At 39.0% G+C, this 27,981-nt stretch overlaps 1 protein-coding gene across 2 annotated transcripts; it reads right to left on the reverse strand.

Moving 5' to 3' along the window:
* Positions 1 to 1,252: 1,252 nt before the first annotated feature.
* LOC139747750 (uncharacterized) lies at positions 1,253 to 27,746 on the reverse strand. Of its 2 annotated transcripts, none has more exons than XM_071660348.1 (10): positions 27,609 to 27,746; positions 23,089 to 23,172; positions 21,391 to 21,556; positions 17,443 to 19,559; positions 15,799 to 16,025; positions 14,615 to 14,742; positions 13,404 to 14,008; positions 10,838 to 11,337; positions 6,369 to 6,443; positions 1,253 to 3,273 (listed from the first exon to the last, which is right to left on the reverse strand). In XM_071660348.1, exons 1-10 carry the CDS (start codon positions 27,613 to 27,615, stop codon positions 3,223 to 3,225), a joined length of 3,960 nt encoding a protein of 1,319 aa, XP_071516449.1. In that variant the 5' UTR covers positions 27,616 to 27,746; the 3' UTR covers positions 1,253 to 3,222. The 2 variants fall into 2 exon arrangements, with proteins under 2 accessions (XP_071516449.1, XP_071516446.1); XM_071660345.1 differs by having other exon boundaries at positions 6,369 to 6,446.
* Between the last annotated feature and the right edge of the window lie 235 nt (positions 27,747 to 27,981).

A 27,981-nucleotide genomic window follows, 5' to 3' on the forward strand; every position in this document is an offset into this window, starting at 1 on the left:
TATAGAGAGCTTTTTGGAGAAATATAGGTGGTAACGTAATCATCCCTTAATCAGTTTCTCAAGGAATCTAACAAAGGAGCTTGTCGTATAAGTCCACTCTTCCACCCCAACAACCTTGCTAGCCCACTGGTGGTAGCAAGAGTACCAGAGTTGAGTTATCCTCTACTCCAGTCAACCTTCCTGATGATCTAGACATCTCTGCTTCACCATCTGAAGAATCCCAATATGGTAGATATTACCATATCACCAATCACACAACTTGTTAATCACTTGTGTGGAAAATTACTGCCTAAATTGGTATCAATTATTTTTCATATAAATTTTTAATATGATGGATGAAGGTAGTATGTATGAATATGTAAATGTGTATATATGTATATGTCTGTGTATGTATATGTTGAAATGTATAGGTATGTATGTATATGTGCATGTGTTTATGTATATACATGTGTATGTAGGTGGATTGGGCCATTCTTTCGTTTGTTTCCTTAAGCTACCTCGCTAACGTGGGAGACAACACAGTATAATAAAAAAAATTAATAGTTTCAAAGTCATGCACCTTTAGTGTTTTGAAAAACTGAGTTTGGATTTGGGGGATCTAGTGTAGGTACCAATGGAGAATTTCAGAGATTCTGGCATTAGGAAAAGTGAAGTCAGTGTGGCAATAGTGGGAAGGGATAGAGCAGGTTTATCGATTGGGGATGGGCTGCACCAAAACATGTTTACATGGGTTTTTATACAGGTGAAACATGCGAGCAGTGATATGAGCTAGTTCAGCAGCACTTTCCCTTGGCACAAAAAGTTATGCCATCTGACCCACATGCCTCGTTCATCTGGAACTATGAAAGGTCTCCGAAGACCTTGCATGAGGGAAATGTATATGGCATGGCTTCAGTGGGAGGGTAAGAGAGTGGAATAAGCATCCAAAGATGAATTAGAAGAAAATAACATACCAAAGACAGTAGTAATTTTATAAGGTGGAGAATTACCTGTAGATCTGCAGTAAGGTTAAAAGGATGAATTACAAAAGCTTTTGGAATATCAGACAGGGGAGAAGCAATGTAGCTTCAGAAATAGTAGATGTGTGGACCAGGTGTTTGTTTTAAAGAATTTGTGTGAGAAATACTTTGGGAAATACAGGTATTTGTATGTGGCATTTACAGATGTGGAAAAAGCATATGATAGGATTAATAAATATGCCTTGTGGAAAGTGGTACAAATATATGGTGTGGGAAAAATAAAACTTCTGAAATTCATCCTAAAAAAGCTATTTTGTTGCCGAGTTGAGTGTAAGGATCAAAGAATATCTGGTGGCATCCCAGAATCGAGATGCATGAAGAAGACTTCAACAAAAACATTCTTGGGTAGAAGGAAATGGCATATTAAATTCACAAGAATATGGGTCACCATAACAGTATCACATAGAATTCAATATATATATATATATATATATAATTTTTTTTTTTTTTACAAAACTGTACAAGCACCATTTCAAACATTTTTCTCAACCTACAATGTAAAAAAAAAATATAAAATCTGAGCTTCAAGTATTTCCTCAGAATTATGTTAAAAAAAAAATGTAGCTAATCATTCTTAGGATCATACTGACTGTACAATATATAAACTAAAAGACTACTGGTAGGTATTAACTGGTAGGCAGCCAACAACTACAGAGGTATATTACCAGTACTACTACCTGCCTGTATATCAGGAGGGTTAGTGAAAGGTGCACTGTGAACCAGCACTTCATTGGTTGTCAAGGTGCACTCCTCTGACCAAGGTAGCTGTCTTTTTTTCTATTTCACCTACAAGTGGACTGCTGGCATTCCATAAACAAACATAAAAAATCTCTCTCCCTGTCACACACAACACTTAACTTGCACAGCTTATTCTTCGTAAGTCTATATCTCCTATGGTGAGTGCTATGTGCTAGCCCTACCTTTTGGCAAAATGATAGGAGCAATAGATAGAAACAGTAGGTAGGAACATTAGATAAGAGCTTCTGCAAACATTGTGCTAGACTGGCCCTCTGCTAGTGGCCTGATAAGTGTGAGGCATTAAAGGGTAAGAAGTGGCACTGGAGTTCACTAGTTAAGGAGAGACTACTGTCGTGGTCACCCCCCTGAGGGAGTTCCCGAAGGGAACAGGTATCAGATACAGATAGATAGATATAGGTAATATATAAACTATAAATCAATAACTTACTTCTAGTAAAATGAACTTCAGAATATATGCACATGAATTTTCACAGAATCATACACAGTTCTCGCATACGAAAGCTACCAAAAACTGATATCAGGTACAAGTTTTGCTGATCCAAATAATGCACCAGTAATGGAATGTATTACATTTCTTGATCTGTACCAACTAATGTCTACACCAGTGGTGGAGTATGCATCATAATACTTCAACATAGCCCCAAATCCTGTTTGAGACAGCCAATGTCTACATTAGAAAACAATCTGAAATATTATACAGTCGGTCACAAGGCCTACTTTACAACAACTACATACTAATACATTCACACGAAAATAGGTGTCGTAATATACGGCAGAATAAACTTTCCTCCTGTAAGTTTGAGCAGAAAATATCACTAAAATCCTTCATGGAAAACAAAAATGCGATGTGCACAAAGCACCTCTTCAATAAAATAAAGAAAATTATCAATCTACAGCATTGATTATTTTCAATTTTCACCTGTGGTGCAGAAAGTATATGCCAGAAGTTCAGCCCAAGGCAATATTGACCAGCTAACCCAAAACATACTACATGTATGTTTGTCATCTTAGCTGGTAATCTTGTTTGCTAACAATATATATATATATCCTCATAAAAGACACACTTCTAAACCAAACCAGTAAGTTAAATAAGGATGCTACCATTCAATATGAGAGGGGCCAGATCTCATTTTGGTGTCTCCGATCTTATCTTTTTCAAACCACTTCTCAGTATCCAAAGTTTTCTAATGAATGAAATCCTCCCCTGATGTCTAGAGATTTCATCATATATCAGGGATTTTGGTCAAATGTACAAAATTCCTAACTGATGTTAGAAACCTTATGATGCTTAAAAATCCCAATTCTTAAATTGGTGTACGTGCTCACCATCTGAGATCTTCTCAAAGCATCTGAAGTCTTGTCATGACATCTGATATCCTTCCTTGGCACCTCATCTCTTTCTCTTGCTTGTGTAGTCTTTGCCTTTTATATTAATCATTGTCTGCTAACTGTTCTTATGAGAACATTCAGGCTCATGTCTGCTCCAGTCTTTTACCTGCAAACGAATACAGAATGATATTAATGATGCAGATTAAAAACATTTATATTTTATTTATTTTGCTTTGTCGCTGTCTCCCGCGTTTGCGAGGTAGCGCAAGGAAACAGACGAAAGAAATGGCCCAACCCACCCCCATACACAATGTATATATATACACGTCCACACACGCAAATATACATACCTATACATCTCAATGTACACATATATACACACACACAGACACACACATATATACCCATGCACACAATTCACAGTGTCTGCCTTTATTCATTCCCATCGCCACCTCGCCACACATGGAATACCATCCCCCTACCCCCTCATGTGTGCTAGGTAGCACTAGGAAAAGACAACAAAGGCCCCATTCGTTCACACTCAGTCTCTAGCTGTCATGCAATAATGCCCGAAACCACAGCTCCCTTTCCACATCCAGGCCTCACACAACTTTCCATGGTTTACCCCAGACGCTTCACATGCCCTGATTCAATCCACTGTCAGCACGTCAACCCCGGTATACCACATCCATCCAATTCACTCTATTCCTTGCCCTCCTTTCATCCTCCTGCATGTTCAGGCCCCGATCACACAAAATCTTTTTCACTCCATCTTTCCACCTCCAATTTGGTCTCCCACTTCTCCTCGTTCCCTCCACCTCCGACACATATATCCTCTTGGTCAATCTTTCCTCACTCATTCTCTCCATGTGCCCAAACCATTTCAAAACACCCTCTTCTGCTCTCTCAACCACGCTCTTTTTATTTCCACACATCTCTCTTACCCTTACATTACTTACTCGATCAAACCACCTCACACAACACATTGTCCTCAAACATCTCATTTCCAGCACATCCACCCTCCTGTGCACAACTCTATCCATAGCCCACGCCTTGCAACCATACAACATTGTTGGAACCACTATTCCTTCAAACATACCCATTTTTGCTTTCCGAGATAATGTTCTCGACTTCCACACATATACTATAATAATCTGAGGAAAGAGAACATAATGAGGCAAAACGAGAGGGGAGGTAAGCAATGAAGGGATTATGAGGTGCCTAACAGGTGCTTTACTACATGATTGGGGGACCTTGGAAGAGCACTAGCACTAAGGTGCCACCTTTGTCTTCTAAAAGGAACCACTTAAAGTACAAATATCAAAGAGGTACCAGTATAAGGAAGCATGGTTCAGGAAGGGCATAAGTAACAGAGTCAATAGTGTAATGATGAAATGATCTTAAAGACCTTAAATACATAAAACAGTTTTCTGCAATACAGAACAAAGCAAATATTGTTCATTCTTTTTAATACATGTATAATATTTCCTGCATGACTCAGCCTCTGAGAAAAAGATTCTTGCTTGGCTTCTTACTCTTTCTTTTGGAATGTAATACAGAAGGGGAGATTTCCTGCCCCCTGCTATCACCCCTTTCAATCGCCTTCTATGACACACAGGGAATACATGGAAAATATTTTTTCTCCTATCCCAAAAGACATGGGAGAAAATAAAACTAAAAAGTACGAAAAATACAGACTCTCACAATGTGATACAATATGACACTACTCAAATCTGTTCACAAGACGTTACTTAAGATGAGCAGAAATTGCCAAAACAAAAACTAAAAAAGCCAATTCTCTCACAGAAATATGAAACTTAAAAAGGCTCAAAGCCTTAACATTATCTCCTCTAAAAATGCACAGACTTCAAAAACACCAGACAAAAGTTTTCAAAATACTAAATAATTCTTGAAATATTCAGAAAATATTTTTTCAACTTCAGACATCAAGTGTGGCAAGTCTGCCTCAGGAGCTGAGTATCTTTGACCTTCCTGTTAGCCTTTGGGTTGAAGCTAGGATCCCTAATCCTACAAACTTTTCCTATAAAAGGATTATGTGGTCACAGATGAAAGCAGTTTGCCACAAATGGCTTTTGACATGAGATGCATGTGATACAGTCTCATCAAAGGTAACGACTATCCTCACAAGTAGTATCCACCAACAGATGAGTCCAATAACACCAGAGACTTTGTTTTCTGGATTATTCAATGACATGCATCAAGAGATGTATAAATAACCTCTTCCAATATAAACTGTAGTGCTAACACAAAATTACTCTATTCTCTTGATAATATATGCTTCAATACATTATTCCTTGCAACTAAAATCTTCCAAAGGTATATGATTTAACATAATTTACAAACTTATTACCAACTTTAATGACAAACTGGAAAAATTATTTACCCACAGCCATAGTAACATGCAAGAATAAACAAATATCTTAATCAAGTAATGAAAGGGTAAGAGAGATGTGTGGTAATACAAAAGAATGTGGTTGAGAGAGCAGAAGAGGGTGTATTGAAATGGTTTGGTCACATGGAGAGAATGAGTAAGGAAAGATTGACAAAGAGCATATATGTGTCAGAGGAGGAGGGAACGAGGAGAAGTGGGAGACCAAACTGGAGGTGGAATGATGGAGAGAAAATGATTTTGAGCAATCAGGGCCTGAACATGCAGGAGGGTGAAAGGCATGCAAGGAATAGAGTGAACTGTAATGATGTGGTATACCAGAGTCGACGTGCTGTCAATGGAGTGAACCAGGGCATGTGAAGCGTCGAGGGTAAACCATGGAAAGTTTTGTGGGGCCTTTATGTGGAAAGGCAGCTGTGGTTTCAGTGCATTATACATGACAGCTAGAGACTTCAGTGTGAAAGAACGTGGCCTTTGTTGTCTTTTCCTAGCGCTACTTCGCATGCATGCGGGGGGAGGCAGCAAGTATGAATTATGTACTTGTGTATATATGTATATGTCTGTGTATGTATATATATGTATACATTGAAATGTATAGGTATGTATAGGTGTATACATTGAAATGTATAGGTAAGTATACGTGTATGCATTGAAATGTATAGGTATGTATAGGTAAGTGTGTGGATGTGTATGTATATACATATGAATGTGGGTGGGTTGGGCCATTCTTTTGTCTGTTTCCTAGCGCTACCTCGCTAACGTGGGAGACAGCGACAAAGTATAATAAAATATAGAAAAAATTAATACCACTAATATCATATAAAACGACTGTTTCAATAAGTGTTACATACCTGACAACTTGGGCCACAGTACACAATACTATTGCAGCATAATATTTCTCCTTTCTCCCCACACAAGAAACAGGACTGCTGAAATTAAAAAAAATACTAAGTATGAAAATTATTAAACAGTATGGGAGGCAGATGTACGAGTAAGAAGAGGGGAAAGTGATTGGTTCTTAGTGAATGTCAGTTTGCAGCAGGGGTGTGTGATGTCTCTATGGTTAATTTGTTTATGGATGGGGTTGTTAGGAAGGTGAATGCAATAGTTTTGGAGAGAGGGGCAAGTATGCAGTCTGTTGTGGATGAGACGGCTTGGGAAGTGAGTCAGTTGTTGTTCGCTGATGATACGGCACTGGTGGCTAATTCAGGTGAGAAACTGCAGAAGCTGGTGACTGAATTTGGTAAAGTGTGTGAAAGAAAGCTGAGAGTAAATGTGAATAAGAGCAAGGTTATTAGCTACAGTAGGGTTGAGGGACAAGTCAATTGGGAGGTAAGTTTGAATGGAGAAAAACTGGAGGAAGTGAAGTGTTTTAGATATATGAGAGTGGATCTGGCAGCGGATGGAACCATGGAAGCAGAAGTGAGTCACAGGGTGGGGAGGGGGCGAAAGTTCTGAGGGGGTTGGAAAATGTGTGGAAGGCGAGAACATTATCTCTAAAAGCAACAATGGTTATGTTTGAAGGAATAGTGGTTCCAACAATGTTGTATGGTTGCGAGGCGTGGGCTATGGATAGGGTTGTGCGCAGGAGGATGGATGTGCTGGAAATGAGATGTTTGAGGACAATGTGTGGTGTGAGGTGGTTTGATCGAGTAAGTAACGTAAGGGTGAGAGAGATGTGTGGAAATAAAAAGAGCGTGGTTGAGAGAGCAGAAAAGGGTGTTTTGAAATGGTTTGGGCACATGGAGAGAATGAGTGAGGAACGATTGACCAAGAGGATATATGTGTCGGAGGTGGAGGGAACGAGGAGAAGTGGGAGACCAAATTGGAGGTGGAAAGATGGAGTGAAAAAGATTTTGTGTGATCAGGGCCTGAACATGCAGGAGGGTGAAAGGAGGGCAAGGAATAGAGTGAATTGGATCGATGTGGTATACCGGGGTTGACGTGCTGTCAGTGGATTGAATCAGGGCATGTGAAAAGTCTGGGGTAAACCATGGAAAGCTGTGTAGGTATGTATATTTGCGTGTGTGGACGTATGTATATACATGTGTATGGGGGTGGGTTGGGCCATTTCTTTCGTCTGTTTCCTTGCGCTACCTCGCAAACGCGGGAGACAGCAACAAAGCAAAAAAAAAAAATATGTATATATATATATATGTATACATTGAAATGTATAGGTATGTATATGTGCGTGTGTAGACATGTATGTATATACATGTGTATGTGGGTGGGTTGGGCCATTCTTTCGTCTGTTTCCTTGCACTAATGCAGGAGACAGCGACAAAGTATAATAAATAAATAAATAAATAAATAATCATATTATATCTTATATATTCATCATACTTTGTCGCTGTCTCCTGCGTTAGCGAGGTAGCGCAAGGAAACAGATGAAAGAATGGCCCAAGCCACCCACATACACAGGTATTTACATACACGCACATATACATTCCTATACATTTCAACGTATACATACATATACATACACATGTACATATTCATACTTGCTGCCTATATTCATTCCTGTTGCCACCCTGCCACACATGAAATAGCATTCCCCCCTCCCCTCCATGAGGTAGCACTAGGAAAAGACAAAAAGCCACATTCGTTCGCACTCAGTCTCTAGCTGTCATGTGTAATGTAACAAAACCACAGCTCCCTTTCCACATCCAGGCCCCACAGACCTTTCCAAAGTTTACTCCAGACGTTTCACATGCCCTGGTTCAGTCCAGAGACAGCATGTCAACCCTGGGATACCACATCGTTCCAATTCACTCTATTCCTTGCACGCCTCTCACCCTCCTGTATGTTCAGGCCCTAGTTGCTCAAAGTCTTTTTCACTCCATCCTTCCACCTCCAATTTGGTCTCCTGTTTCTCCTTGTTCCCTCCTCCCCTGACAAACATAGCTTTGTCAATCTTTCCTCGCTCATTCTCTCCATACGTCCAAACCATTTCAACACACCCTCTTCTGCTCTCTCCTCCACACTCTTTATTTCCACACATCTCTCTTACCCTCTCATTACTTACTCCATCAAACCATCTCACACCACTCACTGTCCTCAAACGCTTAATTTCCAACACACCCACCCTCTTCCGCACAACCCTGTCTATAGCCCATGCCTCACAACCATATAATATTGTTGGAACTACTATTCCTTCAAACATATCCACTTTTGCTCTCCAAGATACAGTTCTCTTCTTCCACACATTCTTCATCGCTCACAGAATGTTTGCCCCCTCACCCAACCTGTGACTCACTTCCATTTCCATGGTTCCATTCGCTGCTACGACCACTCCCAGATATCTAAAATGCATTACTTCCTCCATTTTTCTTCATTCAAACTTACATCCCAATTAATTTGTCCCTCAACCCTGCTGAACCAAATAACCTTGTTCTTATTCATATTTACTCTGAACTATCTCCTTTCACACACTTTTCTGAACTCAGTCACCAACTTCTGTAGTTTCTCACAAATCAGCCACCAGTGCCGTATCATCAGCAAACAACAACCTACTCACTTCCTAGGCTCTCTCATCCCCAACAGACTGCATACTCGCTCCTCCCTCCAGACGTCTTGCAAATGAAGTGAGGGGAGTGGGTGAGAAATGGAATGTACTTAGGAAAGCAGTGAAGGCATGTGACAGTAATGCATGTGGTATGAGAAAGGTGGGAGGTGAGCAGATTAGAAAGGGTAGTGAGTGGTGGGAGGAGGAAGTAGAGTTGTTAGTGAAAGAAAAAGGAGTGCAAATGACTGGGAGATGTAAAAGAGAAAGTGGCAGGAGGTCAAAAGGAAGGTACAAGGGATGAAAAGAGGGCAAATGAGGGTTGCGGTGAGACAGTATCATTAACTTTTAGGGAGAATAAAAAGATGTTTTGGAAGGATGTAAACAATGTGCATAAGACAAGAGAACAAATGGGAATATCGGTGAAGAGGGCAAGAGGAAGTGATAACAGGTTATGATAGAGTGAGGAGGAGATGGAGTCATCATTTTGAAGGACTGTTGAATGTGTTTGATGATAAAGTGTTTAGGTCAGGGTGATGCGCAAAGTGACAGGGTCAGGGAGTGTAGTTTGGTGAAGAGAGAAGAGGTGGTGAAAGCCTTGTGGAAGATGAAATCCGGCAAGGCAGCAGGATTGGATGGCACCGCAGTTGAATTTATTAAGAAAGGGGGTGACTGTGTTGTGGACTGGTTGGTAAGGATATTCAATATATGTATGGATCATGGTGAAGTGCCAGAGGATTGGCAGAATGCATATATAGTGCCACAGTACAAAGGCAAAGGGATAAAGTGAGTGTTCAAACTATACAGGCATAAATTAGCTAAGTATTCCTTGAAAACTGTATGGGAGGGTACCAATTGAGAAGGTGAAGGAATGTACAGAGCATTAGATTGGGGAGGAGCAGTGTGGTTTTAGAAGTGGTAGAGTATGAGTGGATCAGGTGTTTATTTGAAGAATATATGTGAGAAATAATCAGAAAAATGGATGGATTTGTATGTAACATTTATGGATCTAGAGAAGGCATATGATAGGGTTGATAGAGATGCTTTGTGGAAGGTCTTAAGAATATATGGCATGGGAGGGAAGCTGCTAAAAGCAAAGAAGCTTTTATCAAGGGTGTAAGACACATGTATGAGTAGGAAGAGAGATGACTGGTTCCCAGTGAAGGTCGGTCTGCAGCAAGGGTGTGTGATGTTTCCATGGTTGTTTATTTTGTTTATGGATGGGGTGGTTAGGGAGGTAAATATATGAGTTTAGGAGTGAGGGGATGAGAAAGCCTGGGAAGTGAGTCAATTGTTCTTTATATGTATATGTATGTATATGAGCATGTATGGGTGTTTATGTTTATATATGTGTATGTGAGTGGCTGGCCATTCTTCATCTGTTTCCTTGCGCTACCTCGCTGATGCAGGAAGCAGCAATTAAGTATAATAGATAAATAAATAAATGAATGAATGGATGAAGGCAGCATGTATGAATATGTACATGTGTATATACGTATATGTCTGTGTACGTATACACTGAAGTGTATAGGTATATATATGTACATGTGTGGGCTTTTATGTATATACATGTATATGTGGGGAGGTTGGGCCATTCATTTGTCTGTTTCCCTGTGCTACCTTGCTAACGCGGGAGACAACGATTAAGTACAATAAATAATAACAAAGATAAATAGATCAATGAGTGATGAAATGAAAATAGCATTGCATGTTCTACTGATTAAACTAGAAGATATACAATGTATATATTGTTAAATACAGGCTATATATAAAGTGCAGAAAACCACCCCGTACATTACAAATATGTAATCATCTTACCTGTGACAATATGGCTAAGTTAGTTGTGCTTGCTACAACTTTACTTCTGCCTCCTCCTGAAAAGTCTATTGGTGATTCCTGGGAAGCATTGAGTCGGGTTGTTGTAGGCTGCCCTGGTATCTCTAAGACAGTCATTGAAGGTGCATTTACAGGAGCAGTCACTGGCATTGTTGGTTGCAGTGTTCTAAGTGGTTCTGTTCCTGAATTACTGCCACATACTGACTTGGACACTACACAAGGTGGTGGCTGAGCAGGGTGAGCTGAACGAGCAATTGCACCACCTAAGGTGGGAGCAGGGGTAGCACTAACCAGCAGATGAGACTGGTGTCCTGTCTTGCTCCCCTTACTACCTGATTGAGATATGGTGGTATGCACATCCCCTTGTTCAGTTTGGGTTATTTTCTTTGCAGGTGCATATAAGTTACAACCTGGAGTGACAATGCCTTCATTTGTCGACGGAGTCTTCACTTGAATTACACTGCCAACACTGACAACAGCACCTGGTGAAAGACTTCCTGCATTAGGTTATGTGCTCTTGTCCGCCTAAACAACTAAAATTATCACTGTGAGACCTGTGGGTGCGTAAAATGTTTGGTCAAAGCTGATATTTCCATGCCATTACTACGTTCCATTTTAATTCTAAGGTTTCCTTCTCTAAGCAACAAAAAGTAAAAGCAGTGGTAACACATTTGCTTAAAAAATTATACTGTCATACTAAAAATATTAAGGAAAGGTGGTACCACTTGTGGCCAATCAACTGCACTGGGGCATGACTCCTTAGGGTAAACATAAAGCATTATTGTTACTGCTGTTGTTACTGTTGCTAATTGAAGTCAAATCATAGGTTTAATGCACATAATCTGTCCAAAGGAAAGATTCTCCAGGAGTTGCTACTCCTGTCAACCAGTACAGTACAACTTACAGATCACATTCAGAAATTTAACTACATGTATGTAAATTTTTACTGTGCATGCTCTTTAATACATACACACACAAAGATAAAGTCAGTATTCCAAAAAGATGAAATATGATTCATGGCAATGTATATCATATGTAACATCATAATCTTAAAAAGGTTCAACAACTTGGGTTAAAGTGATAGGCCTAAGAATAATAAAGACTGCATCATGGCTGGCCTATCATCAAGAAGACTATGTACCTTTTGTATGATAAAGTAAACACAAATGCAAACATTAAAAAATACCTCAACAGGCTTAGCACCAAACTCTTCACAAAAGCTCCAGACCCCCTTCAATTCAAACCACTACATAACTAATCAACCCCATGCAGAAACAATAGGATCACCCTTGCATCACACTTAAGCAACATATACTCAAAGATCACCCCTTCCATCTCCTGCATACACCACATGGACAAAACAAGTTCGTACTGTACAGATGTGACATGCACTAAACAGCTGCACCCTCCAGCCTAGTTGTGAAATCTACTCCACCAGATATAGACCCTTCAGAACCCACACTCTCGAGAACAAACAAGTTACACTATCTGACGTGCAATCTGCAAATATGCATGGTGCAGAGTGTGTGAAAAACATATGTTACTAATTGTGACAGCAAAGATGAGTGTGTTTCATGGCATAATAATCCCAATTATGTTGTACGGATACAAGGCATGGGCCATAAAAAAGGCTTGAGAAAAGTATGTGCTGTGAGGAAGGCTGATCAAGTAAGAAATGATACGGTAAGAGAGAGGTGTGGTAGTAAGAGAGTTATAGCTGTGAGAGCAAAAGGTGTGCAGAAATGGTTTGGACATAAAAACAATAATACAGGAGGATGAGTGGTATGCAAGGAAAAGAGTGAATTGGAATGATGTGGTATACCAGAGTCGGCATGCTGTCAATAGACTGAACCAGGGCATGTGAAATGTCTGGGGTAAACCATGGAAAGGTCTGTGAGGCCTGCATGTGGATAGGGAGCTGTGGTTTTGGTGCATTACACATGACAGCTAGAGACTGACTAAGTACAAATGTGACCAGTTTTTTTTTGTTTGTTTTCCTGGCGCTACCTTGCTGAAGTAGGGGGTAGCGATGCTGTTCCCTGTGGGACGGAGTAGCACCAGGAATGGATGAAGGTAAGCAAGTCTGAACAAGTATATGTGCATATATGTATATATTTAGGCATGAGTATGTATGTACTTGTGTATATGTTGATATGTATGTGTATATGTATGTAAATGTGCATGTATGGGTGTTTATGTATATATATTTAAGTGCATATGAGAGGATGGACCATTCTTCGTATGTTTCCTGGCACTACCTCGTTGATGCAGGAAACAGTGATCAAGTATGATAAATATATAAATATAAATAAATAATATTAATCATCATACTACTGATGATCATAACAACAACAGTATTAACAATAATAATATTAATAATAATAATAATTCATCTCATATTTCAGTATCTCTTCCAATTACTTCTTTTCTCACCTGTAAACTTCATTTTCCTTTCTATTTCTGGATTCCACTCAAAAAAATTTATTACTTTTCATCAAACTCTGCATTCACACTAATGGAAACATACATGAAAGGAGAAAACAGTTACCTTGTTTGCTTGTCCTATGTTGCTGCTGTAGCAATTGCTGCTGGTGATGTTGTTGCATTAGTTGTTGCAACTGTGGTTGCTGAGACGACTGTGTTAATTGATGACTACTGGCATGCTGTGTTTGTGGTTGTATGGTCAAATGTTGAACCTGCTGATGTGGCTGTTGTAAAGATGGTTGCTGCTGTACTGAAACTATCTGATGCTGCTGATCAAGCTGAGGTGATTGGGTTTGTATTTGTTGCACTTGGGATCCTGGTTGCACACTGGAAATGGTCGGCATTCCATTCAATGTCCCTTGCTGAACAACACTATAATACTGATTGAGAGATGGTTGTACAGCCCTCAATGTCTTAAGATGCTCTGGATATGGTGGTGGTGGAGGATATAAAGTGGGTACTGGCTGAATTAGCTGAAGCCTTGCAGGTTGCTGCTGCACATTATGCATAAGGTTTGTCACCACAACATTGGGACAAATCTGTGAACCAGTACCTGATACTGGTGGCCAAAGAAGGGAGGGGCTGGACTGAACCTGAGTGGTTGGCAAACTTTTTGGAAGTAACATGGCACCAGATGATACTGCAGTTGAAGTCCCATGAGAGCTACCCCTGGAAAAATCACGTCCTTCAGAAAATGAAACATTCAGAATTTTGGTATAATAGGAAATACAAACAAATTCAAATAACAGCTTCCACATGCTGTTCATCTTTGTTTAAGATAACTAATCCTTACTCTTTACACTCATCTGATGCATACTTACCATTAATAATGAGTACAAATTTGGTCACCCTACTTGCAAATAATACATAATGGAAAGAGAAGAAAAACCTAGCAAGACAATTTCCAAACAGGTAACAAATACCATGAGAGCTTATCACACAACTTAAACTTAACTAGCTTAGAAAAGACTAGATTAAGAAGTGATTTGATACAAGTACTCAAAATTATAATTATCAAAGGTTTTGATAATATAATCCTTTTCAGGAAGATCTTTATCTGATTTGCTGGCAATAATGGATACCAACTTATGGGCAAACTTAATCCACCATCATCTGAACATGTAAACAAGTACTGGCATTTCAGAATGTAACCTCTTCTGACCCTAATGGAAATGGGCTGTTTAGAATGCCCCTTCCCCTAAACCTTCGTCATCTAATTCAACCACAATATTATAAACAGAGACAATCACTGTAAGTATGGATATTATGACTCACCTGGAGGTCTGGTTCATCAATTCCTCAACTTGTTGAGTTGGTGGAGTATTTGATACAGGAACTGTTTGAGATGTTGAAACAGCTGCTGCTTCCACCACTTTTGATTTTGACCGCGACTTTTTTGACCCCTGAAGAAGTGATACATAAAGTTTTCATCATACAGTTATGTGAGGATGTATGTAAGCTGGTTTTGTGTTGTCCAAAGCAATGTAACCTTAAGTGGGAAATGTCAACAAGTATGAAAGAAAAGAAAGATATACATTCACTAACTTTATTTTCATTATTATACTTAGTCGCTGTCTCCCGCGTTAGCGAGGTAGCGCAAGAAAACAGACAAAAGAATGGTCCAACCCACCCACATGCACACAAATGCCCACACACGCACATATACATACCTATACATTTCAATGTACACATACATATATACAACGTACATATTCATACTTGCTGCCTTCATCCATTCCCGTCGCTTCTCTATATATGTATACCCTGGTTCAGCCTACAGACAGCATGCTGCCCCAATATCTCACCTTACTCTCATTCAATCTACCCAATGCACACATCACATCCTCTTATATGTTCTGGCCTAAAAAACTCACAGCTTCTCTCACCCTATCCTTCCATCTCTATATCAGTCTCCCCTTTTTCCCCACCCACTTCACTTCTGAGAAGTATCCCTCTTCATCTGCCTTCATTTCTAATACTTCAAGCCCTCTTCTATACCTCCTTATTTATGATCCATATCATTATCATCACAAAAGGTCATAACTTCCCTTTCCAGTCCATGACTATACATCAATCACCCAAAGCAATGTATCTTTTTTTAACTAATTTCAACACAAATCATGCACTTAATACATTATTACTTCTCAAACATACTATAAGCTATAAATAAAAGGTCTTACCTGTCATAAGTGACATTCCTCAAACAATGCACTCTAGAGACATTCAAAAATCCTTCTTTTTAAGACATTTTCATGAATCATGAGAGCTACATATATAGTTTCATCTTACAGCATCTTTACAATTAACCTTCTCAGTAAGCCTTTAGTCTGGAAAACCACATCCTTCTACAATTCCTATTGCTTAATGTAAGCTGGGTACCGATGCAGCAATCTACAGAAATATGTATAAGTTACAGCATGAGATACAATCTGTACCCTGATGTATCATCCCAAACTCACTTTGGCAGAAGTTGTGCTAGCATTTCCAAAGCGGTTGATGTTCGCAGCTGATATTACATTGATAGTCAGGTTCTGCTGTTTGCCTGTCCCACTCAGCTTTTCTGTGGTGCTTTTGCCTAAGTTAGTAGCTGTAATGGCAGTTGCTGGGGTACCTTGTGTGAACTTGTGTGATGAGACATCACATGAAAGTGATATCTTGTTTTTGGACTGCTGTAATTCTACCATACCTGAAAAGTGAGTTCTTAGAACATTACAAAAATGAAGAGTAAAAGTTCTTTCTAAAATATAATAATTCCCCTCGCTGACTCAGACTGCAGAATTACATTAGTTTTTACGATACTAAAAATCAAAGCCAAAACAAGTTGGGATATTCTTTTGATGAGTAGTGCTCAAGAAGACTGTACCAAGTTATTCAAACCAAATGAAATATACAACTGAAGTTACAATGATGACAGCATTAAATAAGTGTCTGTAAAATTCAAGAAACCTACATCAATATTTGTATTTCCATACAACATTTAAGAAAACATCATTAAAGACTGCATTCTTACAAAATACATATCTTCCTACATATTCTATTTAGTACCTTTCATTCAGTTTCATACACACTCGCCATTTCCATTTCCCACATGAGAGAGGTAGCATCAAGAACAGATAACAGACCCTTCAAGAGGAAAATTCCTTACTTGCTCTTTGCTCTGTTCCTTCTTTTGGAAAATAATACATGAAGGGAGGATTTCCAGCCACCCACTCCCACCCTCTTAGTTGCCTTCTAAGACACACAGGGAATATGTGGGCTACATTCTTTCTCCCTTGTCCCCAGGGATATAATCTATTAGATTTACATGGGAAGGATCAAGGGCCACTGTCTTTATCTTAGGCCACATCCACTTTTTGTGGGGATAAATTTCAGGCCCCAACCCTGCACGGTGGTGAAGGGTAGTGATATGAAATACCTACTACATATTTCATATCATTGCATTGTATATAAAACTCCAAGATAGTCATAAGAAAATAGCATCAAAGACAGCATTACAGCATAAAATTCAAAATAATAGTATCAAAGAATGTATTTCTAGACTACTCAACAAAAACAGCATTATAGATAATTCTGAATGTATATAAAAAAAATTCCCTGGGGATAGGGGAGAAAGAATACTTCCCACGTATTCCCTGCGTGTCGTAGAAGGCGACTAAAAGGGAAGGGAGCGGGGGGCTGGAAATCCTCCCCTCTCGTTTTTTTTTTTTTTTTTAATTTTCCAAAAGAAGGAACAGAGAAGAGGTCCAGGTGAGGATATTCCCTCAAAGGCCCAGTCCTCTGTTCTTAATGCTACCTCGCTATCGCGGGAAATAGCGAATAGTATGAAAAAAAAAAAAAAAATATGTAAAAAAAATATTCTCCAAGAACAGAGGATAAGCAATCCATCTTCCCACAATCTCCAAGAACAGAGGATAAGCAATCCACCTTCCCACAATCATATTTTTTAAATGACTTTTGTTGATACCCCAAAACTAAGTGATACACTGATGTACATGATTCACTTCTAAATTAATTTTACCTGCCTAGCTTTCTCAGCATCATTCAAGCTCGAGGAAGCTCCGAGTCTTTATATCTGGAATGTATTAAAACTGTAAAGTTCTAACCTGTGTCTGGGGAAGCCAAATCAGTAAGTGATCCTTCACTGGTACTTCCCAATAATGGGCCTTGACTAGCACTGGAAGATGGTTTCTGGCTGGCACTTTCTGAAGATGTGTTTTGGGTTGAATCAGCAGTCAATAAGTGGCTGGTACCTGCAGTTAGCAGGTCTTGGACAGTATTTCTAGAAGCTGGCCCATGGCTGGCATCTGTCTCAGATTCATCTGGAGAAGGCTCTCTCCAGTTTTGCATGAGAGAGACCATCTTCTCCATCTCCTTCTCATATTCTCTCTTCTCTGTCTCTAACATCTCAATCTTTTTATCACACTCTTCTTTTATTTTCTTAATCTTTTCCTCACAGTGTGTCCTCTTGTTACTCAGCTCCTTTAGTATACTTGAAAATTCCTTTATTGACTTAATGGGTTTGTTGGGGGAACCTTTTACAACTGAGTCTGAGTTTCTGTTTGTCTCCCCTGAGGCAGCACATTCAACTTCAGCTGGTGGAGCTAAAGGCAGTTCTCTTCCATCTTTTCTTTTCTCATGTGATGCAACACGGCAACCAATGTAGCTTTTCAGCATCAATGCTGAACCTTCTAAAGGAGTTGGCATCCCTTCTTTCCTGATCTGTTTGCCTATCTGTGTCTGTTTTTCCTCCTCGTGTGTCCTTCTTGGAGCATGGACATCTGAAACCTTATCAGTAACTTCTAGTGACCCAGAAGTCTGATCTTTAAGAGGAATATGATCACTGGTGGCAGTGGGAACATTCATGTTAGCTGAGACACTGACAGGAGTTGCAGAAACCAAGGTCTCCATCGTAGTGGAAGGAACGATCACCATTGTTCCCTGAACTTCAGTAGCCTGGGATTTCTCACTCTTCTCTTGTTTGATTCTCTTATTTTCTTCCCCACAACTTTCATCTACACTCTCTGACCCTTGTCTTTTCCTCTTCTTAGAATCCATGGCACAATCTATGACTGATGCATCATAGCTGACTCTCTTTACAATATTATTATTATCATTTACAAGTACACCATTGCTACTTGTTTCCACATTACTAAGTGTTGCATGAGTTTCCTCAAAAGTAACAGTCTCATCAGAATCATATGCATCAATAGCTTCTTCTGCCTTAGTCATATCTGTTGTACCTTTATGTAATGGAACAACAGTAGAATGAGCCTCTAAATTACTCGGAGAAGAAGCTAAGAGTCCACTTGCAGGTTGTGAGATGATCTGAGTCAATGGCATACCTTCTCTTGATAAGTGCTTGGTAGAAGCAATAACCTGATGCTGAGCCTGTGCATCTGAATACTCCTCTACTAACAGGCTAAGTGGCTTCATTAATGACTTGCCCATGTTAGCCTTTACCAACATGCGAATTTTTTCTTTTCTGGAGTTGGTGGCAGCAGAGTCACTAGCACTTGGAGTCACCGAAACACCCTGGACAATAGACAATCTCACTGGTAAAGCTTTTGTGTCCTGATTACCTACAGTAACTGGGTTTGGAGACTGGTTTGATACTGTTGGACCCCAGCTTCCGTGCAGAACCCCAGACCGCCCTAACTCAGGTGACCCTGTTTTATGATTAGAGACCCTTGATGATTTTGAATCTTTTGCATCTTTCAATTTCTTCTCATACTTTTTTGATGATATGAAAATTTTCTTTTGATGTTCAAAAGCTTTTTTGGCACTTTTCCACAGTTTAGGATCTTTCCTCTTCTTGAAATATTCTTCATCTCTTTTATGCTTCTTTTTATGAGATTTTTTACTTTGAGATTTCTTGCGATTTCCTAACTTGGCAGGACTTTCCCAGGAAGGATCTGTAAGATCTGGTAGGTCACCCGAGTAGTCAGAATCCAAAACATCATCCTCATCATCATCTGATGGCAAAACATCTTTCCCAAATGACATGGTGAATGTAGATCTTTGAGATGGGTCAGCAACATTCTCTTTGTTAAACTCTTCCTGAATCTTATCCTTAGCTTGTCCCTCAGGTAATCTTCTGTGCAGGTCAAGGGTCTGTACATTTGAAGTCTTTCTGACAGCACCATCGGCTTCATCTTCATGGGTACCATCAGATGAAGCTGAGGAATCATCTGTTTCACTCAGTGAATTGCTCCTCAACCTGCTGTAAGAAGAGTTGAGATGCAAAATATCATTATCATGAAAAACTTTACAAAACCTTAACAATCAAAATCTGGGGAACCAATGAAGGTTTGATCACACATGAGAATTTAATCTCATCAACACCATGAAAAGTATTCTTTCATCCATTTCCTTGCTTTGAAAAATGTGTGGAAGTCAAGAACGTTATTTTGGAAAGCAAAAATGGGTATGTTTGAAGGAATAGTGGTTCCAACAATGTTATATGGTTGCACAGAGTGGGCTATATATAGAGTTGTGCGGAGGAGGGTGGATGTGCTGGAAATGAGCTGTATAAGGACAATATGTGGTGTGAGGTGGTTTGATCGAGTAAGTAATAATAGGGTAAGAGAGATGTGTGGTAATAAAAAGAGTGTGGTTGAGAGAGCAGAAGAGGGTGTTTTGAAATGGTTTGGTCACATGGAAAGAATGAGAGAAGAAAGATCGACAAAGAGGATATATGTGTTAGAGGTGGAGGGAACGAGAAGAACTGGGAGACCAAATTGGAGGTGGAAAGATGGAGTGAAAAAGATTTTGAGTGATTGGGGCCTGAACATGCAGGAGGGTGAAAGGCATGCAAGGAATAGAGTGAATTGGAACAATGTAGTATACCAGGGTCGACGTGCTGTCAATGGATTGAACCAGGGCATGTGAAGCATCTGGGGTAAACCATGGAAAGTTTTGTGGGGCCTGGATGTGGAAAGGAAGCTGTGGTTTCAGTGCATTATACATGACAGCTAGAGACTAAGTATGAACGCATGTGGCCTTTGCATGTGGCCTTTGTTGTCTTTTCCTATCTACCTTGTGCACATGCGGGGGGAGTGGGTTGTCATTTCATGTGTGTAGATATTATTTATCTATTTATTTTGCTTTGCCGCTGTCTCCCACGTTAGCGAGGTAGCGCAAGGAAACAAACAAAAGAAAGGAAAGAAAGGCCCAACCCACCCACATATACATGTATATACATACACGTCTACACACGCACATATACATGAATAAAGGCAGCAAGTATGAATTATGTACATGTGTATATATGTATATGTCTGTTGACATATGTATAGGTATGTATATGTGCGTGTATGTACATACATGTGTATGTGGGTGGGTTGGGCCATTCTTTTGTCTGTTTCCTTGTGATACCTCGCTAACGCGGCAGACAGTGACAAAGTATATTAAAATAAATATAATAGAAATTATACGTGTGTATATATGCCCTTGCCTGAGCCAGGTACCATTTTATCGACCAACCTCTAGGGTTGGATGAACAACTGGGTTGACTATGGACTGACTGAGGCAACCAGCATTTGAACCTATGCACTAGACCATGTGTTCAGTTAGGTGAGGCATGCAAAATTCAGGTTTCACAGCATAAAACACAGATGGCAGCACATATGCAGACTTGGCAGTAGTTTCACAAACAAGGGATTATTCCCATATGTCGCAGAGGAATAAAACTTATGCAGGTCAGTTCTATGTGTATTGAGAGAGGCAAAGATCTTTTGTTGCACTTCCCTGTTGATGGAGTAGATATATATAGGCTATTAAAAGTATTATAAGTCAGCTGGATACCTAAAGAGAAGCACCCTCTAAATGACTGCCATATAATGACGGGAGCCATTAACCCCTGAAGAACCCCACCTGTACTTGTACGTTTTATGGTATGAAGACCCTATTCATACTTGTACAGACTGTCTATATCTGCCCTTTCCATCCAAAGAACTCTACAAATGGAAAGATGTTCATGAAAATCTAATATATATAGTATATAATCCAATCAGAGATGTAAATTCATCAACTGTAAACTTATGGTAACTTACTTTCTGTGTCGTCTAGTATGTTGCTTAATAGCCTTAGCAGAAAGCCGCTTGATGATGACCTGTGGTGACATAGTATCTCCTGTCTTGCATCTAACCAGCTTGGACTTTGCCACGTACAGCTCTTGCACCTCCTGTACAAACTTCTCCACTTTCATAACCTGTTTCCCTACAAATATCATTGCAAGGTATTTACATGAATTATGAACATAAAATCTAGAGATAATCTTTATTCAAATCAATATGGATAGTTCATGACATCACTTAAATTTCCAAATGAAACGACATATTCATTCAGCTGATTAACACATACAAAATGCAGGACATGCAGCATCTGCTTTATCAATTCAACAACTGAACATCATACATGAGTGTTAATAAATCTAGTTCAAAGTTCATCAAAAATTCTAAATCTGTTTCCAAACCTGGTTTTTACATACTGACCCACATTCGAAATAATATGAAAAAGTATTGGTAAATCACCCTTAATTCCTTCTAATAGTTTTGTACCTCCTCATTAATGTCACAGTGTGACCACGACCACTAACTTTGACCTTCAACACTTAATCTTCCTATAAGTATCAGTAGCATAAGTACAATCCACATTTAATGACTGAAGTCTTCTAACATTATGTACAGAAGTATATATTACCAGTTACTATCTCATAAAAGAAGTAAAAAAAAATAGAAATGTAGAAAACTGTATGGAATATCTGCAGTACAAGATATGTCCATATACAATCAACCAAACAAGAAATACTGTGTACACAAAATAAGGATGCACACACAAAATTACATTTGCAAGAAATCACGTGTGCTAAAGCTGACGGACACACAAATGAGCAAATCAATTTGTCCCTCTACTTTGCTGGAAAGGGCACTAATTACATTCTCTCTCCCTTTCTCTCTCTTCATAACAAGTTTTAATGATCACAGATTTTCACTTACAAAATTACAACCATATTCTTTTCCTATTTCAATAAAAATCCAAGCCTGTGAATAAATGTGAAGTTTTAAGAAATATACTAAAATCAAGAACTAAGATAACAATGTAAAAATTTTTTGTTTCAGCAATAATACAAAGCTTAACATAATATTTCTGAATAAACAGAAATAACTATCTCCCCAACTCTGCTAACTGCTCATGCACCTTGCAGAAACATGAATCACTAAGTGGCAGAGCACTTCAAATAGCAAAAGCCTTTCGAAATGAGAATTACTTAAATGCTTGGCTGAAATATTTCAAAAATGACTTGGATCCCTAAGTAGTAAACAGTTTTAGAGGTAAGAGATACAACTTCTATCAAAGCTTGTGATAAGGCATTCGACCTTTTAAAATCTCTAAACATAAATAAACATTACATCCAAATTTATGTTTGGAGTCTCCTAACACTTTTCGAAGACAGCATGCTCTATGCGGGTAGACCATAAGCTGCCAATGCTTCACTGAATGTTAAACAAGAGCATGCCACTGAATGTTATGCAAGAACCATAATCTTATTGTCATTGTCAAGCATTTTTGCATTTACTCTAATCTGCATTCAAATCCTTACAACTAGTGACTTTCCCAATCGGTGACAAAATACAGCTGATATAACAGACCCTAAAATATGCCTGCTGTTGCTACTTATTGGTTTCAGAGTACTGTGAGTCAAGCTGCCCTAATCTCCATTTTCACTGCAACAGGATCTTAAAACCTACCTGCTGTTGCTGCTGACCTGACATCCTGTGCAGCATACAATTCAATACCACTGGATGAGGGAGGAAGGACCAATGACTGATGACCTGAGATGCAATCAATGTTCAAATCAATTTATCTAAAGGAAACATTCAGTACAAAATAGCGGTTAATTCCTTAAGAAGTAGCTATATACCATATCTGAAATTCTTGCCCTGAATCAAAAACAGAGAAATGAGCCCCACAGGATCTACGAGCAAGAAAAAATGATTTTAACCCAAAAATAAAAATCTAGTGAAGCAATTTACTTAACCTTGTACAATAAGACAAGACTACATCATCTGAATAAAATCTGGAATGAAAAAAAGGATACAGCGTTTCATAATGAGGTAAACAGCATTATGTACAATACTGATCCTACCACCTATATGACCATAACAGTCGTGCATTTCAAAAACAAACTATAGGCACAGGCCTGTAACAGAATGCAAAAATCAATATGGTAAAAGACTGGATCATAATAGAAAAATTTAACCATCAAAAATCCCAAATTACAAACTCTTTCATGATACAGAAATCTTTGATCCTACTTAAATTGCAAAACCATTTGATTATAATTATTATCAGTATGCAACTGTTACATGCACCATAGATGAGCAGTCACCGTAGCCCATTAAAAATCTTAAGCTTATTGAAAATCAAAATGGGACTACCAAGCTAGTCTTGCTATCTTCTTACAAACACCATACACCTACTCAAACCTTGCTTATTATCATTACCTTTGTTTTCACATCAGAACTTTTGCCAACTCCTGTCCACTTAAACTCTTGTAAGTATCACCATGACAGAGTCCGTCTAATCTATGACCCCTATTCCCGTGCATCATGGGGTACTAAGAATCTCTGGGTTTCTGCCTGACACTACTGCCAATGAGGAGGGCTCTGGCAGTAGTAGCACCAGCCCCTCCCATGACTTTTCCCTCTCTGTTAGATCTTCCTCTTTTTTTCTATTCACTATACCAACGTTCATGGTCTCTCTAGTAACCTATCCTCAGTTGAACACCATCTGTCTGGTACCTCCTAATGTCTTACTTATGCCTGAGACAGTTGCCTAATAATGTTCTCACCAGTCCCTTTTTCATATATAACTCTAAACTCCTCTCATAATTCTGGTTCAAAGGTGGTGTCTGTGCTTATTCCAACATCAACACACCTGTTGCACACCTCAAGGACCTAAGTCTCCAAACTTTGATGTTATACGGCTCAAGGTCTGTCTCCCTACTTCCACACTTTTCCTGTTTCCCTCTTCTCTCATTCAATCTGCTTCTCATCTTGACACAGCCTCCTCAATAAACTCAGATTTGGACAGGATATCTCAGAGGGGTACACAAAATCTTGTTAAGTTTAATGTCTCCAAGACCCACTTTCTACCATCTCTCTATCGAAAACTCAAAACTCTCATCTCTCCTTTAACAGTTCTGTAATTCCACCTCTTGAATCAATAAATAAACATAACTGGCATTACTGTAACATCCACTCTTTCTTGGAAACCCCACATTACAGGAATAGCTAAGTCTGCCTCTAGGAAGCTGGCTGTCCAGTTTAGATGTTGAAACTACTCTTCTGAACAGCTGCTCCACTTACACAAGGGATCGATTCATCCTTGTATGGAGTACTGCTCTCACATTTATGGTGGTTCTAGCTCTGCACCCTTACTTGACAGTCGAAAGCGATCTGCCTTATAAACTGTCCCAGGCTAACTTCCAAACTTGGTATTACTTTGGTTTTTGCTCCAGAGAGCTGGCTGCTTGTGACCACACCACTAACTAGACCATACAATACTTGGCAAGCCACTGCATCACAGCTTATTGTGTGGCAATCAGCAAACCAACGGTGGGCTGTTTTGATACCTGCTTCTTTCCCTATATGACGAAGCTTTAGAACTCTCTACCCTCTCATGTCTTTCCCAGTAACTATGATCTAGCATATTTCATAGGACAGGTTTTTCACTTTCTCAAAAATTCATAGATTCTTTCCCTTGTCTCATCTTTTTCAATTTCATAATTCTCTCTATACTTTAGTTAAGGCCAAGCCTTGATGTGGACTTCAGTCTGTGACTGAAGCCTTAAAGAGAAAAAAATCTTTGTTAGCCCCAATTATAAGAAGTCATGGCAATAGCGTCACAAATTCCTAAGGCATACTTGTCTAGGTATATCTAGTAATATGTTCTCATTACATCTATATAAGAAGGCAGCTGATAATGATGGGCCCTACCTGATTCAATTTAATTACTGTGATCTTGTGATGATTGCCAATGTCGTTTCTACAGGTTTAAATATTTTGTAAGTGACTGTCAACCTGTATCTATCCTTGCTACACTTAGTGAAATCAGTGGGGCAATACCATGCCGTCAATTATCACACTTCTTACAGCCACTCTCTCCCTTCTAGAACGCCAAAATACATTCACAAAAATCGGCTCACTACAACTACTTTATATAATGTAAACTAGCTTAGTGGGCTGAAGGGAGAGATTGTTATTATACATGTAAATGCTTGATTATTCATTCTTGATATATTTCTTGATCTCTTAAAAGAATTTGATATCATTAACCATAATAATCTTCAACACATCAAAATATGATGATACTAAAAGAATCATCAGTGGAAATGTTTGACAGTTTACTTAAGAAACAAAGCAATCATCCCAATAGAATGTTTTCTCAGATGTCAGAGACTGCCTATACCAGGCCCCTTGCTTCTCTTTCTGTATAAAAATGACATTACCCATTCATGTCATTACATCACAGTCTCTTTGCAGACTATAAAATGTCTGCGATACAGCCATTCACAGTTTATCACAAGCAGACTGTCTTTAAATTTTCTAAACCTCTCCTCCAAGGGATTTCACATCAGTGCCAGATCCTCTGTCCGACTCCAAAATACCCCATACTATCTCTTTATAATTGAAATCCCCCATCAGCAACGCTTTACCATCTCTAAAAGTCAGTGTTGAACAGATTCATCTACTATCGTCAATATTCCTTTACTGATATTATTATATATTTGTTCTGGATCGCTGCAGTTGTTTAAATGATCATATATGAAGACCTATTCCATTATGTATTTTTGAATGGGCCATCTTTCACTATTTATAAAATATTATGGCTATATTTCAAAAAGAGGGCGAATAATCTCCTGACTTTGCCCTCTCTTTCTCACCTTACTATCATGTATCCCTCTCGTTCATAAGCTTTGTTATTGCAATTCTAACACTATGAGGTGCAATTTCCCTACATGATCCTTGAATTTTGGCTCTTTATCATTAACTATCAATCCATTAGTATTTTGATACACTATCTTTTGTATGATATCATCCTCTGACATTCTTGCCCTCTCTGTGGTGCCGGCAGAGTTGCCCAGTCCTCTTGCCTCTCTGACATTTCCAGTTTTTTGTCTTTTAACTGTATTCTTTGCTTATTTCCCTTACTTTGATTTATCACATGTGATGAATATCCCAATAAATTCTAGCAAGCCTTTAAGGTTCTTTGCATTCCCAAGTTATGCCTGGCCACATAAGTCCAAGTCAAACATACCCCAAACAGATCGCCCCCATACATCTTGACTATAACCACCAATTCTTCTTTATCACCAAAATTGCATCTGGCCATGCTATAGCCTACATTAATCTTTTAATAAGCATTTCTTCTTTCTTTCCCCTATCTTCCTTATCTGGTGCATGATTTTCTTCCGATTCAAAAATAATCAGTGATTTAAGTACGTCAACCTCCTGCTTTGCAGACATTTCTAATTTTGGTGATGACCTATCTTCATCTTTCTTTTAGATAATAAGCACTAGTCCAGTATCCTCTGTACTTTTCTAAGTGCGATTACTTCCTCCTGCTCCATGCAACCAGTATAGCAGAATGATTACAAGTTTTTTTTGTATCTAAATACCAAGTATAACACTAAATATTAAAGTAAATCTCAGCTTCTATATCAAGTGATGAGGTAGGTGTGGTTTTCATAGATTCTGTTAATTCATACTAGAGTTCTACCTGGTTTTATCTCATTATAGTTGAAATTCATGCTACTCTGGTGTATATTACTATCATTACTATATGTCATGAGGCCACTGTTATGTATTTAAACCAAGTCCATGCTACTTTTGTGGAGCCCGCTAAACTGGTGCTTTACCAAATAATCTTTCAGAATGATGTAAAAAGCTTTATAATGAGATACATCATCAATTCGTGGTCTGGAGATACCTAGGAAAGGTATTCCATTGACAAGACCTATGGCATACACTGTGCTGGAGCACTCCAGAAGGAATCACCAATCAATTAACCATCTCCTGATCACTTCCGTCCCAGCGACAACCTGCAATCTAACAGCACCATTATTCCCAGTCAATCAATGTCCATGAATTCCTCAGCAGGGAGACATGCTCCACCACACTGACCAAACGCACTTCACTCATTAATATGGAAACGACTACCCAAACTACCCAGTGGGGAGTGTTTCCCACAGGCACTCACGACTTACTTTCCATTGTGAGGTGGAGAAATGATGTTGAAACAGGTGTAACAAGGTTCCCCCTTGGAGGAGGTGGAGGTACGTGGGTTTCGCGTTGGTTACTTTATATCTACTAGGCAAAACATTTCCCCGCCGCTGCCAGACGCACAAACTTAGCTTTGTACGATACTCTCAACATATAGGGAAAAATACTCGTACCGACATACGTTGGATGAGATGGTTTAACAGAAATTTTAGGAAGTTTTATAAGTTCCATTGGTGTAAAAGTAAATCAAATGTGAGTCTCATTTTCTTTCTATATCCAATGGTTTTATAACCTCCGTTCGATACCACCTTGGGCTTTATGCTTACATGTGTGAACGTATCAGCTGAGCAAACTACC

Source organism: Panulirus ornatus, chromosome 5 (genome assembly GCF_036320965.1).
Source record: "Panulirus ornatus isolate Po-2019 chromosome 5, ASM3632096v1, whole genome shotgun sequence".
NCBI classification, from domain to species: domain Eukaryota; kingdom Metazoa; phylum Arthropoda; class Malacostraca; order Decapoda; family Palinuridae; genus Panulirus; species Panulirus ornatus.